Raw genomic sequence first — 15,670 nt, 5'->3', positions numbered from 1 at the left:
ACATTTGCCTCCAAAATGGGTTTCAAAAGCTAATGTCACTTGCTCTAACTTGTGCATTGATGGCATTTCTAGAAGTCGTGGAGATTAGGGCCTGAAGAGATGAATGTTAGAGGGCTTGTTTCCTTGATTGACTGATGCCTCAGTCATAAACTGTGGTGTTGCTGCTGTCCAATCCCACCTCCCCCCCAAATTTGGATTACAGACAAAGATGACCATTGTAGTTTTTGTAAAGTCAGCTCAGAAAACCTGAGTGATGTTGCAAATACAGGAAGAGCCATCCATATACTAAAGACAACACTCTTATTTAGTCAAAATGAAGATTTTATATATTTATATTAAATATTGTAGATACATCAAGAGAATTCATTTTAAAATGTTAAACCAAGCAGTCAGATAGATAAATAGCTACATATAAGTAGATGTTTTTATGGATTGGAAAATCCTTGACTCTTGTAAACTGTCCTTAATGCTCATTACCCTGCGTATTTACACGACATTGTTGTTTCCATCCCCTCTTTAAAAGCTAAGAGATAAACTCAGACATGTGTTTGCAATCATCCCAGTCTCTCTTATTTCCTGCAGACTGCTCTGTATGTTGGCCATTATACATGTCATGATAGAGGACTGCGGAGAGACCCCATACCTACCCTCTGCTCTTAGTTGTGCTCAGATGGATCTTGTGGTGCTCCCCTTTACGATAAGGCATAAGGGAGAATAGCATTTTTATTTGCTGGTCATTTGTGATTTGGAAATTTACCTCTGCTGCCCTTTTTAACTGTGTTTTGCAACAGCCTTGTGGGTCATTTACAGTTTAGCTCACATTCTAGCTGAGGTACTTAGAAAGATCTAATATAGGAGTTCCTTCCAGTCAAGTACATTGTTAACTCACATTTAGAGCTCTGGCATGCAAAGGAGTCCAATTTATGTCAAGTAGTTACAGGATGTTGTTCGCATGAAACAGTGCAGTATACAGTATTTCTGAAGGCTTGAGGACAGAGGGGATTACTGCAAGATTGGTTTGCATAGAATCATTGTTGAAGCTACTTTTAAGTTTGAGTTATTGCATTAAAAAGGTCATGGAGTACATTCAACTATTTTTCCCCCCATCTCACGCAATGCCATTTAAGAAAAATAAATTTATAAACGATGAATGATTCTATCCTACTCTGCTCTCTGTCCTGTAGGTGTGGTGAGGCAGTTGAGAAGAATAAGCACCTGATCACATTGGACCAGAAAGAGTACCAGCAGGAGCTGAAGAAGAACTACAACCGTCTGAGAGAGAGCCTGAGGCCCATGCTGGAGAGGAAGATCCCTGAGCTCTATAAACCCATCATCAGGCCTCGACTGGAGAAAAGGTAAACTGACCCACCAAGTCAAACAGCCAATACTGTTTTAACAGGAGACAGTGATGGGGAAAAAAAGCATATATCATTGATCCTTTCATCAATCTGTGTGATTGCTGAACCCAAAGGAAAGTGAGAACAAATGGAATTGAGCAGATATCCATTCACACTGTCCGTGTCACCTCTACAAATATTGATAGCTGAACCAGAGCCACAGTACACAGATTGAGTGTTGAACCAAATGCCACGGCCACATCACACCCATGTGTTAGTAAAGACTGATTTCTAAGGGCTTTTATGATTGAACGTAGTAATCTTGATACATCTTGTAGCATTGTATTTCCATCTCTGAGGGGTGAGCATGTATACTTCAAAGAGATACTTCTTCCTCAAATTTAGATTTTTCCATTGATTACTCGGCCTCTGAAATATGAAGAGAGCTTCCAAAATCAGATGCATATTATTGATAGAATTAACTTGGATGAGGACTGATATCAACACCAGGAAAATAATATGATAATGTTAATGAAATAAAAAATATATCCCTGTTACTGGATTTCTAAGTTTAATGCCAATATTGATATTTAAAGAGTTAAAGGGATGCGAACAGTATATCAACGCATATTGGTATATACAAAGATACATCTGCAATTAGCTAGTATCGGCCAATATAATAGCCTGCTGATTTATCGGCCTAGTTCTAATAAAAAAGAATAATCCAAGTTGCAATGACCTTAATATCTACACTAAATCCTCTCATGTATGACCATGTAAAATGCCTGGACACCTGGGTAGCTAATGTGTGAGCTAAGTCTGCCTTTTTAAATATGGCATTGCAGGCTGTGAAGATTGAGTAATTGATACAAAAAATCTTATTTTTGTACCTTGCTCATGGAAACATTTAACTTGACCATTCCTCCTCCTCATCATCATTCCTTATCTTGGGTTTCTGTCTTTTACCCGTCTTCCCTCATCCAATTTTCCTCTCCGTCTCACAGGGATTCCTTCAAACGTCTAAGTTTCCGCAGAGCTCAAGAAGAAAACTCCTGAGATGCCACGGCTCACCTGAGAGAGAGCGCTATGGAGAGGAAGGGGAGGCTGTCACACAACCGAGAGAGGAAAAAAGAGAAGATAAGATGAAAGAGGAGAAAAAACAATGAAAGGAACTGCTGATGATACCCTTGCACCCCTCTGCACTGGAGCAGTACATTGTGTCCACAATGGAGGACTTACAGTTCCCCAACAGTCCAGCTGTTTATTAATGGCTACTGTACATCCACTTTTACGATGTCAAGGTTGTTTGTTACAGGAGGCGAGAGGAGAGTTAGCACATAAAAATATGGAAGTGGGAATCTCAAGCAAAGTGTAGCTTATTGAGCATTTCACTGTAAAATCTTCAGATGCGTTGGCTCTGTTGATTCCTCTTTTTTTATAGATAACTGCAAGTCCTAATAATGCTGCAAACATTCCTCTGGGTTGGTAAAGAGGCAGACTAGAGTTCCTCTTTAAAGGTCCTTGCTGGCCCAGGGCCTGTATGTGTGCCAATTATGCTCCTGCCCTGTGTGTATGTGTATATAAATGTGTGAATGGATGTGTGTTTATTTAGATAATGTTTGGAGTAGAATATTTTGGTGCCATACTGAAGTCACTTTGTACTCAGTGATGATAAATGATTCTGTTATGTGCTAAAAGGCATCTGAAATTCCACTCCAGGCGTCTATGCATGAAATGTGCCAGTTAGAGCAGCAAGAGTATGGATGGATTTGTGCACTGGAAAAATGGACACAATTTCCTGTGTGAGCTCTTAAGGCCATTCTTTGTCTTAATACTGTTGGACATACAGCACCTGGCAATGTAGCTAATGGAAGTATTAACTTATTGAGAGTTATCTGATGTAATAACACAGGAGGCAGATAGACTTATCTGAGGCTCTAAATTACACACTGCTAATCTCTAAATCCACATTTTATATATAGTATAGATATTACATCAGACAGTTACAAAGATGTTTACAAAGATATGAAAAACTATTTTGCATTTTATTTTATGGAAATGAATTTTTAGATACATAAGATAAATAATAGCAATAATGATATTAATTGGAAATATTATTCAGTAGGCAGGATTCAGTGATACAGCGAGTGTACTGTAACAATATCAATGTATATTCCAGTAGTTTCAGTACCTGTTTGTAAATAGTCCACGTCCTACGATACACACAGTGCCAAATTTAATTCTTACCTTATTTACTTAGGAGCTGAGATACTTAACTAGAAAGGCAACATTTGTAAAAGTCACTTCATACAGCTGTGCTTTGCAGTGTGAATTATATGTTTACTCCATATGTCATTCAATCACTGGAGACAGCATTTGTCCATTTTATTAAATGTGGCATTTGTAGGCCTACTTGTCATGCATACAATGATGTTGAAGCAAGTGAATAAAACTTAATATATACACATTTGTCATCACTGTGTTTAGTGACTATTTTTAAACTTTTACTTTCAAGAAATGGTCTTAAAAAGATGTACTATTAATATTGTTAAAGAACTGTATAACCTGATTACTGGCAATTGATAAAATGGGGGGGGGGGGGGGGGGAGACTACCATAGACAGTTAAAGAAAGGAAACTACAATCGTCTGCTGTCGCGTAAATATGACGTCATCGCCGCTCGACTTCGACATGACGGACACAGGTTTGTTGTAGATTTCATTTACACCAAGTGAAGCACGTACTTGTGAATCCCAGACAGTGGTATGCTGACAGTTGATTTTTGACATTTTGTGAAAAAACACCGTTAGCTGCTAGTGATTAATGGCAGCACTGCCGCTGTCGGAAGTGTCCCGGAATACAGTGAGCCTACGTGTTTTGGACGTTGAGCTTTGAATGACGGAGAGCTCACTCGTGAACTTTCTCGTGTCATACTGTCAGTTAGCTTCACGCCACCATGAAGTTTAAAACTCAAACGTTAAACCAACATGACTCGTCTTTGTGCTGTCTTACTCACTGCACCGTCTAGTCCTCTCATATACGACTTAAGTATGTGTATATAGCTACGTGTGCCAAGGTGCTTAACCATTACAGAAAGCTCTGTAACCTTATACCCTGTAATTAGAAAACAAAAACAAAGATCAAGGCTAACCCTTTATGATGGGAACAGTAACGTTACGTTGTATCTGGTCTGACTTTAGTATGCATAAAAGGCAAGCTCTTACCTGTTTCGCCTGCAAGGACACTGAATGCGCCCTGACCTGTCAGTTTAACTTTTCACAAAGTAAGTTAATAACTTCTATCGATTTAATATCTATCTTTACTCCACTAAGCTCATAATGACACATTTTAAAATTCCTGGAGTCACTCTTTTGTTATTCCATTCTATAGTAACAGTATGCAGAAATACAGTAAACATAATCACTACTCACTACAAGTGAGCATTAGGAGTATAGTTAGAAACAGAGCGGCCATATAAGTCAGATGTTTTTAGCCAGTACTTTTTTATTACTTACCATAAGAGATATTATGGATTTTCTGCTTTTTCCTGTAGTTGACTGTAGATATTGTCCTCTGTTTTTGTTAGCTCAAAATTCTGTGTACTCCTGCACTCAATAACGTCTAAGGATTTCCTACTATAAACGGTTTGCACTTATGTCTTACCAAGCCTGCTTCATACCCAAAGCAGGCCAAATGGAAGAATTGCAACAGCAGAAACTATATAGCAGGAGAGCTTTAATAAAGGCTGGCTGCTTCAGACCTTTAGCTGTTCCTAGTGCTGAGCTAAGGTGTTTTGCTATTACTGCTTCATTAACACAGATCAGAATGGGATCAAGAAACTGTTTTCCTGTATGGGAAACTAGGGATGCACCGTTCCGACTTTTTCAGTCCCGATACTGATGCCTGGGCTTTTTGTATCTGTCGATAGCCGATACCAATCCAATACTGTTGCTGAATTAATAATACACTGTATACCTTCCACCTTATACCTTCCTTCCACCATGTGGAAGAGACTAAAGACACCAGACTTTCCTAACTAAACATTACTTTCCTAACTAAGACAAAATAACATAGATGTAATGTATTGAATTCTTATTTATTTGTACACTCAACTCTTCCAGCATGCGACACACGTGCGACAGAGGGAAAAAAACTAATAAAACTGGATCGGCCCGTGGATCTGTTAATTTTTCCGATCCCCGATCAAGCTATTTTGTCAATTTTGGGACCTATATCCAATCTTAATATCGGATTGGTGCACCCCTAATGGAAATATTTGTGGAATGTGTGAACAGATGGAGTTTGGCATTTAAGTTTGAGCTTAGCATACAGATGCTGACAAATTTGGCTTCATCACTGGCAGAACACTTAATTCACAAACTAAAATAAGTACCTCAGCCCACAGGAAGCTATAGAATATCAACTAATAGTTTTGTCTGAAACTTACATAAATATAGTCTCTCAATTACCCTAAGATAAAACGTTTGAAACTTGGAAACAAAAAATAAATAAAGTTATATATTTGGTCTTGCCTCCTAGATTTAGCCATCCTCTGCTCAACTTTGACGCCATTTGTGTAACATGGAGCCAGACAAGGACCTAAACCGCGACACGGATGACCTTCCACTCCGAGCCAATACTAACCACATACTTGTCAGACATTATGTGCTGGACCTGACTGTTAATTTTGACAGGAAGGTCATCAGTGGTAGTGTTGTTCTGTTCCTGGAGCCTTGCTCTGGATTAGGGACTAAGGCTGAGGATGACATTGGACCTGGAGCTAGGACTCTAGAGGCCGGAGGGAGTCGGGATGTGTCCGTGTGTAGATCTCGGGATATGGATACAGTGGAGGATGGTACAAAAGGACTTGGCGAGACTACGACAAGGATGGAGAAGATGTTTGGTGCTAGTGAAAGGGATGGCGCTGAATTTCAGGCTTTGTCTGCCGTGGGGTCGCAGACTGCAGCTGAAACCGAAAATATTCAGTCTTCACATTCATGGGAAACCACCAGTGACGGTGATTTCACCTTAGTGCTGGACTGCTGTGACTTGGATGTGTCAAAGGTGGAAGAGGTGGACGTCACCTCTGTGTCATCCATGGTTGCATCTGAGAGGTCAGATGTCAGTTCAGTGAACCCACAAGCAGCCTTTATTCAGAACCTTATCTCGGTGCCCTCTAGCCGATGGAGGCAGAAGCACCAGCTGTTTTTGCTGTGTAGCCGTGCCCATGGGGCTCAGGATGGCAGCTCACTGCATTTTCAGAGAGACCGATGGAGTCTGCAGGTGAGGAAGAAGGGGGTCGCGACACCTCAGGAGTTCCCTCGTGCTCTCAGGATCTGCTATGAGACGAGGCCAACAGGAGGCTCTGTGAGGTGGACCAAAGACCAGGACAACAGGTTTGTCTCAGGATAATAATAATTTATTAATCCCGCAAGAGAAATTACAATGTTTTCACTCTGTTGTTAGAATACACATTACACACAGGCCTGAAATACACACACATGCTCAGTACCTACACGCACTAATGGAGAGATGTCAGAGTGAGGGGACTGCAGCTGTCGATGGACAGAGCCCCTGAGCACTTTGGCAGTGCCCAGGAGGTGACCTGGCACCTCTCCAGCTACCAGTCCACCACCATACTTTGGTCTGTATGGGGACTTGAACCAGCGACCCTCCGGTTCCCAATCCAACTCCCTACAGACTGAGCTACTGACACCCAGGATGAAAACCCATGCCATTCCATAAAACAGTGATTTTGTAGTATGATTAGACTTTATCTTAAATATTTTAACACTGGGAACTGGCAGCACGTCTGCTCTGATTTCTGCTACTCGAATTACAGTGTAATATTCTGAGCTTGCCATGTTAGAATAGAATAATACTGATTCATTAATTCACGCCTCAGGCTATTATGTTCTGTTCTGTGTGTAGATGCTTTACGTGTATGTGTGTGTTTCTGTTTGGTGGATCCTTTGAGCACTGAAATGAAGGTTGTTTATAGTTTACCATTGTTTACCCTTCCAGGGTGTGTGTTTACACTGCCGGTTCTCCCATCAACAACCGAGCTCTCTTCCCCTGCCAGGAGCCGCCTGTTGCCATGTCAACATGGCATGCAACAGTACGGGCCCCCAGTGAGTGTGTGGTTTTGATGAGTGGGGAGGAGCAGACTGTACCTACTGAGGACGGGGACACACGTAAGCTGTTATTTCACAAACCTTTTGTGACAACCAGTAGAAGTCGATTTTATTAACATAGCCCAAAATCACAATTTGCCTCAAAGGGCTTTCATTCTGTACAGCATACAACACCTTTTATTTAAAAAAAATAAACTGGTACTAATTTATTTTGTAAAATAAATAAGGTGGAAATATGTAATTTTGTGCCTTTTTAAAGGTTGGCATGAGGGATAGGGATTGGTTGGGATGAAATAACAAGATGCAAGATGAAAGCAACCTCAGACTGAATAGTAAAAAGTGAAACAAAATGGCAATTCAGTCCACATGTTTAATTTAATTTCTCTCCCCATGATATCTGCCTGTTATCCTCTCCGTTTCCCTACCTTTGACATTTTCATCCTTTCTCTCTTCTCCTCGCTCTACTCTCTGCAGCCTTCTTAATCTGGAATTACTACGTCACTATGCCCATGCCTGCCTCCACCTTCACCTTGGCAGTGGGCCACTGGCACCAAGTCACAGCAGAAATTCCCCCAGCATTGGAAAGAGGGGTGAGGGCCGGGGCGCATTGTAGCAAGATCGCCAAACTCGGGGCTGGGCCTGGGGAATGGACCGAGGCTGACCTTAGGTCTGGACTTGTAAGCTCCATTAGTGAAGTAGTAAAGGGCTCTTCACTCAAGACTGGCAGGTATTTTTATTATTTTTCCTGTGTTCTTTTCTTGTGTTCTCCTCCTTCCAGACTGTTATTAAGCCAAGTCTGGCCTTTCAACATTCCATGGTGAAACTTTCCTTTTGCTGTACCAAAAATGGTGCAGGTGAAGTTAGTGTAATGGATAGGATGCAGCACTCAATCAGCTTGTGTTCACAAGTACATTACAGCTTCTACCATAGTACATTGGGTAAAGTGCCAAGGAGAAATTATCTTTGGACACCAAAAGAAGTAAAGCTCACATCAATTTCGTAGAGGTACAGGATATGGAGTGCAGCCTGGGGCATTAGAGAGGGCTGGCTTGCTGTGGGCAGGGCAGGGTTGGGCTGGGGTCTCCCTCTCCACTGGCCAGCAGGTTGGCAGGTCTGCCAGTGGTTTCCAGTAATCCTCCTCCTCCCCTCATGGTTTTCCTCCAGCAGCAGCCCATCTGTAGCCTGCTGCAGGCCCCAGGAATATCCCTCTACAAGGAAAGCCTTTATATTTAGTGAATGGCTGGAAGGAAACTTGGATGGCGCTCAAAACCTTTGGAATGGTTCTGATGCTGAGGATAGAGTTAGTGCTGGATATTAGATTTAGAGTGAATGAGATTGCATGTCGGCACCTAGATATTTTTGGGATCACTGTGGTTTGCCTTTGTGACGTATATATTCCATATTTCCACTGCTTTCATTTCCATGCTTAGCACAGAGAGACAGGACACATTGTGCCATATTTGGTTCACTAACTCAACAACTGTATATCATTTCAATTACTTCAATAAATTCATTAAATCATCGTTATTAACCTTGGATTATTAAACTTTTCTCCCCCGGTTTAATCTGCTACAGCGGAGACCAGACCACCCGCTCAGACTCTGCATTCTGTTACTCTTCCCTTGAGGATGAGGGGCTCTCTGTAACTGATTATTCAGGCATGGTGGATGATGGCATCTGTTGTTCCCATGGCGACTACCCTTGCCGATTTACTGAGCAGTTGGCTAGGTCCCAGCGGGTGATTCCACACCGTGTGTTTGGCCCCGTCTGCTTGCTGCAGAAGGCCCAGGTGGAGTTTTGACAAAGAACCACTGAGACATGAGCTACATATTTTTTTATATGATTAGATTAGACAATTAGCATCAGTTAATGTTTGTGTCATTATGCCAGCAGTTTTCAACTGCATTCTCTTGACAGAATGGTAAAATTATGAGACTGTATTCCCATGAGGACTGCTTAAAACATCCCTCATCCTCTAAATGAATGAAGGAATAACATTTATAAGTATTAAGTCAAGGCTTTTGCCCATCTGTCAGTTTTGAGCAGATGATGCCTCAGATGAGTCACGAAACATTCACAACAAACAGTAAGTGCAGTTGCCTGTTAATTGATACTTCTAGATATCCTCTGACCTGCAGCACATAGAACCATCATATACATACACAACACATATTTAGAGAGCAAATACATGTACTCACAAACTATTGTTATATCCTTCCCTTCTGTATCAACATACACATCTGCTTCAGGTAAAACTTGATTGTATATTTGTCGGTTGTTTTGAGAAACTTGTTGCCTTCCTATTGCAGGGAGTCCTCAAGCTGTTGCCTCAATGTTTGGCTGCAGCCCACACCGTTCTGGGTGTTCACCCTTTTCCTCGCCTTGATGTTCTCATCGTGCCAGCAGGATTCTCCAGTCTGGGCATGGCCAGGTAATGACACCCAGGTCTTTGGTAGAATGGTGGAAGGTGTGAATTGGGCAAAATGCTGGAAAGAGCTCATACGTTTAAAATTAGTGTAAAGTAGATAACTTTAAGAGGTATGAGGTGTTCAAGGAATTAACACTAAAGAATGAAATTCTACTATGGGTTTTTAAACCTTGACTAACTGATTTTTTGACCACTTGGGGTCTAGCAAGAAACAACTTTTGAGCACATAACTGACCAATTATCATCTTTTAAGTTAATATGGTAAACAGTTGCCTTTTTACACATCCAGAAAATACAGAGCAACATTATCATTCATTTTCTGATGAACTACTGTAAGTCCAATATTCATTTTCCTGTTGGCTCAGTTTTGGTCTCCACCATCTCCAGAGGGAAATATCTGGCTCATAACTGCTAAATGCTCCGATATGTTCACCCACTAGTAGCTAAATTAGTCTGCTTGCTGATTGGTGCTTGGGAGTTTGTGTGGCTCTTTGAGCTTTGTTCGCTGAGACAGCTGCTTGCTCCATCTGGAAATGATGCTGACGAGAGCTGTGAGAGTGAACCAAAACAGTAAAGTTGCACGCCGTAAAACCAAAATAATGAGTTGAAAGATGCTAAAACACTCAATTAAGGTGTATGGAGGTGTTACTGCAACAACCCTTGTATTCTGGTGTCATTTTTAAGGCCCATTTTTGGACAATAATTTACAAGTTGTAAAGAAACAGAACATCAAAAAGATTTGCCACAACAACGTAAGCACTTTGTTGTTTTTCAACGTTATCCTGCTGCTTCTGGTTTGGTTTTTCAAGTAAAATGTTTCTGGGTTGCATGATTAATGACATACTTCACATTTCCAGACCCTCTCACTCTGTCTCAATCTTCTTCATGGAGATCTTCCACATTGGAATTCTTTGTTGAAATAAAGAGTCCAACTCCCTCCAAACTCTGTTCAGTCACTTGTCATCCCTCCTTTTCACCCATCATAACCACTTTCAACACTGGCTTCCATTATGTTTAAGCTGCTAGCATGTCTAGGGTGCTAATAAAAGGATGTGTTTCAGTTGTGCTTTTGAGCCAAAATTCTTCCACTATTGAATATTTTTTTTCAGCAAGAAAAGTTGCATTAAAATACTCAAGCAGTGCTAAATTGAAGCCAGACAAAATGTAAACAGATAAAAGTTGGCAGACAAAGGATTATTTTAGCCTCTTCACTAGGCCTCTACTTTAAACACCTTTTCCATCCACTATCCCTGTCTTGTGTTCTTTCATTGTCCCATCATCAACCTGCTATTTTTCATGACTTTTTCTCTTCCGTCCCTTCATCCCTTTACCAAAACGCTACTCCCCCCTTTCCTCATCCCATTTCCAAAACTCGCCACCTCTTTCCATCCCAAACATCTTTCTTCTTCTACGATTTCCCACAACTCTCTTAACCTGCTCACACGTTTTTTACATTTTTGATGTTGACACTCTCAGTCAAGTTTACACTATATTTTCTCCATCCCTTCCTCCAAACATAACATGGTTCTTCCTTCTTCATTAATTAATTTTTTCCTACCTTTAGAGACGCCCTAACCCCAAACCCCAACCCTCTGGATGAGAGAGGTGGCAAACCTCTTCTTTGGGCGCAGCTTCATTGACTCAGCGAGCCAGTCAATAGTCTGCTGTGTTATATCTTTTTTTTTTTACCAGAAGAGATTTCAGGTGGTCTGCAGACTCTCTGCTCCACACTAGACCTATGTGTATTTATGTATGTATGTTTGTGTGCAGCTTTAGTGGAGGTCTGGGGGCAGATGGGTGGGCGCAAAACCACAGGATGACAGATTCATTGTCCTTTGCACTATTTCTTTGTTCCCTCTTTAGCTCGTGTCGCCTCCACTCGTTTTCTATATTTATCCCCTTTTTATTACCTTACTCCCTCTGTTTTCTGTAATCATTCTATCCTGAAAATCGGTAGTGTCCTCCTTCTGTCACTTCTTCACCCTACACTGTCTCTTCTTTCTCTTTTCATCTCCTGATTTTCTATCTCTCTCTTTGCCCTCATAATATCCCTAAATCTTCAAGCCCCCTGTATTTGCAGTTCTTCTCTGTCCTCTCCACTTCTCTGTACGGTCGATCACTCTCCAGTCCGGCCTCTAGCATTCTACAATAGTAATAGTTTCCCTGGAAATCAAGTGTTATATTCTCTCTGCAATATGGTACTTTCAGCTGGCATATTGTATGCCTGTAGATATGAGTGCAAGCTAGCCAGTAGCCATATGAATTAAGTTAAAATTGGAAATTGAAGCAAAATAAAGACCATCGATGTCTGGCCTTTTTTTTTTAAATTGTGTTGATAAAGTACACTGATGAGGGTGGTCGGTGAACATCCCAGTGTCTGCGGTCTGCAACCACAGTCTCTCTTTCTCTCCGTCTGCCTTTTTCCTCTTCTTCATCGGCCTCTCTGGAGAAAAGTGCCCCAGACAGGATATGAGCTCATACCTGAATATGCATTCAGTGTGAATTTCTGACGTTGTAGCCAAGAGTGGTCTCAATCAGAGATATTTGAAGGACAGAGGGTGACAGAACGGACACTCTCTGGACCTAGTTCTCAACTTTGCATACTTATTTTGACTACTTCACCCAAAATACAGAGTGCTCTTTGATCTACGGAAAATCTTTCCCCTCATCTTGTGAAAATCTGTCTCTCTGCTGTATTTATTTTGAACGGACATCAAGTGCTAACACAGAGGCTGTTCTGCTGTGGCTGTTGCCTGACGGATGTTTTCTTTTCCTTATGAGGATAGCTCCCAGGCACTTATCCCTCTTGGCCTGGCTGCTTAGACCCCAGTTAGCTGCAGATGACAGAGAAGAGATTAAGGGCCTTCATTAAGCTTCAGACAGCACCTGCACTGACTCCCTATAAAACTCAGCATGGGTCTCAACCCAATGTCAACTCACTGCATCCTCCCCTCAGTGCGGGTGGTTCGGTCCTGCATGCCTCGCCACTTAACCACAGGGTTGTGCCATAGGGAAGCAGGGAGGTCAACCAAAATGGAAGCGTAGATTGAGATGGAGATGAGAGAGAGAGATAAAGAGGGTAAAGGCAAGGTTCACGACAGGCTGGCGGACCCCCAGGATGTGGGAGAGGATGTGTGGATTATTCCCAGCAACAAAAGCCATTAGCCCCTGGAAGGACTTCAGAGACTGGCGCTATTTAATCTAGAGATTGGGAGGTATGTGGGCCCCAGTGCTTGGGACCAAGCCAAACCCAATTTATGTGCAGTGCCCCAGTGGAAACAGCAGGAGTGGAGGGGCTATAGGACAGAGAGCTGTGGCAAGAACGTACAAAGCTGTTGTAGTCTGATACAAAGAAGGGAGGGCAACATTTAAAAAAAGGGGAGGATTCACAGTGGCATGAAGTTTTTATTCTGAGATACGGAGAGGGAGGGCAGGAAACCGAAGATTAAGGAGTCAAGTAAGGGCAGGTCTGCATTCAAGGGCTGTGCCACATACAATGCACCCACACGGCTTTCTGATTCACTAACACACACACACACACACACACACACACACACACGCAAACGCAAATGCAGCTTCCATAGGATTTCACATAACCAATTTTATGAGAGCATAAATCTCTTATATTTTAACATATGTATTGTGTTCTACTTTGGCTCCAAGAGTTCTTTAGCAGTCCAAGTTATCATCAGATGCATATTAGCCTGCAACATGTACAGTATATGCCAAACAATATCTTCTCTTTCTTTTTGTTTGTACACTTTCATGTTGTCCTTCTGTTTTTTTTTTCTGTTCCTATGACAACAAATGCTAAGAGAGTGGAATGTAGAAGCACTGCTGTGTGTCCTCTGCCCATGGTATTAGTAAAACCTTTAAGACATTAAAGGGCGGATAAGGGAGCGGAAGAAAAATACAGTATGGTTAAACATTGATAGAGGAGTATGGAAGAGGGATGAAGAGGTGTCTGAGATAAGCCGAAACAAAACACAGTATGAAAGACTTGCCGCCAGTGAGCAAAGTTGGGGAATCCCTTAAAGTTACTTCTGTTTCCAGTCCGTATAAAAAAGCTCATTGTCCTGAGTGATTGAAGGACATGGGAATGTTGTAAACCAAAGCTCTTTAATATAATGAATCTGCTCCGAGCTGTCATGGTCAGACCTCCCGCTGTTTCCGGACATTAGTAATTAGTGTGTTTGTGTGTTTATATGTGCAGTTGAACATTTGTGTTTTTGTTTGTATGTGCCTTACCTCATACGCTTCTTTTTCTTAATTTTTTTATTTGGATGTGTAATCTCCTCATCACATCTCAACCACGTCATTTGGTTCAGACTGGGAGTGACCGGAAGGGCACAGCATTTCCTCTTCGCTCTTTGAAGCTGAGGTCTGTGTGTCCCAAAGCGCTGGCTGGACTTGTAAGAATAATCAGCGATCACTGTGTTTGCAGCGTACCCAAATGAAGACATGTCTGACGTCCCTGAGAGAGCGGTGGTTTCCCTGCATTTTGTTAAGAAATGACACAAGGGTTGAAACAGGCCTTTTGTTTTGCTTCACTGTAGACAGACATATTCCTGTGCTTGTGTTTGTATGAATGCTTGCATTGTTCAAATGTTCAAATAAGGGTGTAAGGATGTTTATTTAGAGGGATGGCATGACGTTAGAGGAATGCTAAACAGATCATTTGTCATTGCCTGTTGTCTGTTGTTTTTCTCTGGTGGGGAAATTAACACAATAACAAGTTAACATATTTTAGACGGGTTATCCTTATGATTTAGCTGTAATAGAGCCAGATTAATGCGTAATCCTTAGTTGTTGCTGTTGGGATTTTTTGTGACAAAGGAAAGAAGGGCCGCCCCACACCCCTTGATAGCAGGCTCTGATAAACCCACACTCATACGTACTTGAAAATATCTCTCTCAACACGTCTCATTGCACTTTTATTACCAACTTCCTTCATTATCGCTGTTGTTTTCAATTAGAATAACACAAACACATTGCACAAACAGACTTCTTTCAAACACGTTTATTGCCAAAATAGTTTTATCCAACTACTGTATACACATAAGCTTCCCTTGTATTACATTTCTCATTCTCCTGTTTTGTTATATTCCTTTTAAGCAACTCTCTCCTCGGGGGTGGCTGCCCGAAGAAATGGGGAGAAAAAGGATCAAGTAGTTAAACTGCTTGTTCCTTTTTGCAGCACAGCCAAACTAGGCAGCCATATAACTGTCACAGGCACTAGGTAAAAGTTATGACTGGTGTATACCTCTTGACCTCTCTAAGTGGCACTGGAGGATTTTCAGCCTGACTTCAGTTGACTGCATTGTTTGTTTATGGGCTAGCAGGAAGTTACATTGGCCATTGGTCCTTGTTGGGAGGAAGTAGGGAGCTGGAGTGCCGGGGGGAGTTAGTACCCTGCAGGATAATCCCCCGTTGCCCTGGAGCTCTTTAGTGTACCACCTGAGTTCTTTTTCATCTTTAATAGGACCAGACCAGTGTTTTTGCATGTTTTAACCCAATAACTAGAAATCGCATATTCTTCACATTACCGCCGACCATTTCCCAAAGCATACCATAAGTTTTTTGAGATATTGGGTTTTATTAATGTCCGTAAAAATTGTTGTGACATTACATTATTCCTACATAGTTATGCAGCTGCTAGAGAGTATTTATTTCAAACTTGCTTCCAAACAGCAACCTTTTTGATACAAGAAACCAACCAAATTCACATTATAGTCTTCACTTATGCTAATTGTTAGTCTTATCAGCTTGTTT

At 41.5% G+C, this 15,670-nt stretch overlaps 2 protein-coding genes across 10 annotated transcripts in view; both read left to right on the top strand.

Moving 5' to 3' along the window:
- dock8 (dedicator of cytokinesis 8) overlaps positions 1 to 3,811 on the top strand; it is a 62,376-nt gene extending 58,565 nt beyond the window's left edge. For both annotated transcript variants that reach the window (XM_035991917.1, XM_035991920.1), the window contains 2 exons: positions 1,185 to 1,355; positions 2,342 to 3,811. In XM_035991917.1, coding sequence (XP_035847810.1) covers positions 1,185 to 1,355; positions 2,342 to 2,393 — 223 coding nt within the window. In that variant the 3' untranslated portion in view covers positions 2,394 to 3,811. The remainder of the gene's footprint in view (positions 1 to 1,184; positions 1,356 to 2,341) is intronic.
- Positions 3,812 to 3,974: 163 nt separating this feature from the next.
- Positions 3,975 to 15,670, top strand: part of LOC116054052 (aminopeptidase O (putative)) — a 73,681-nt gene continuing 61,985 nt past the window's right edge. For 3 of the 8 annotated variants that reach the window (XR_004105988.2, XR_004105987.2, XM_031305356.2), the window contains exons 1-6: positions 3,988 to 4,099; positions 5,876 to 6,732; positions 7,361 to 7,530; positions 7,945 to 8,197; positions 9,046 to 9,259; positions 9,780 to 9,901. Coding sequence is in view for 6 of the 8 variants with exons in the window: in XM_031305356.2 (XP_031161216.1) it covers positions 5,918 to 6,732; positions 7,361 to 7,530; positions 7,945 to 8,197; positions 9,046 to 9,259; positions 9,780 to 9,901 (1,574 nt within the window). In the remaining 2 variants the exon portion in view is untranslated. Of the gene's footprint in view, positions 4,100 to 4,475; positions 4,620 to 5,875; positions 6,733 to 7,360; positions 7,531 to 7,944; positions 8,198 to 9,045; positions 9,260 to 9,779; positions 9,902 to 15,670 lie in introns of those variants that run through there. The other 5 variants (XM_031305355.2, XM_031305351.2, XM_031305353.1 and 2 more) reach the window with 4 other exon arrangements.

The sequence above is a fragment of the Sander lucioperca genome, chromosome 2 (genome assembly GCF_008315115.2).
Source record: "Sander lucioperca isolate FBNREF2018 chromosome 2, SLUC_FBN_1.2, whole genome shotgun sequence".
NCBI lineage: Eukaryota > Metazoa > Chordata > Actinopteri > Perciformes > Percidae > Sander > Sander lucioperca.
Note: the sequence above shows the minus strand (reverse complement) of the source record. Positions and strands in the feature narration are given on the sequence as shown.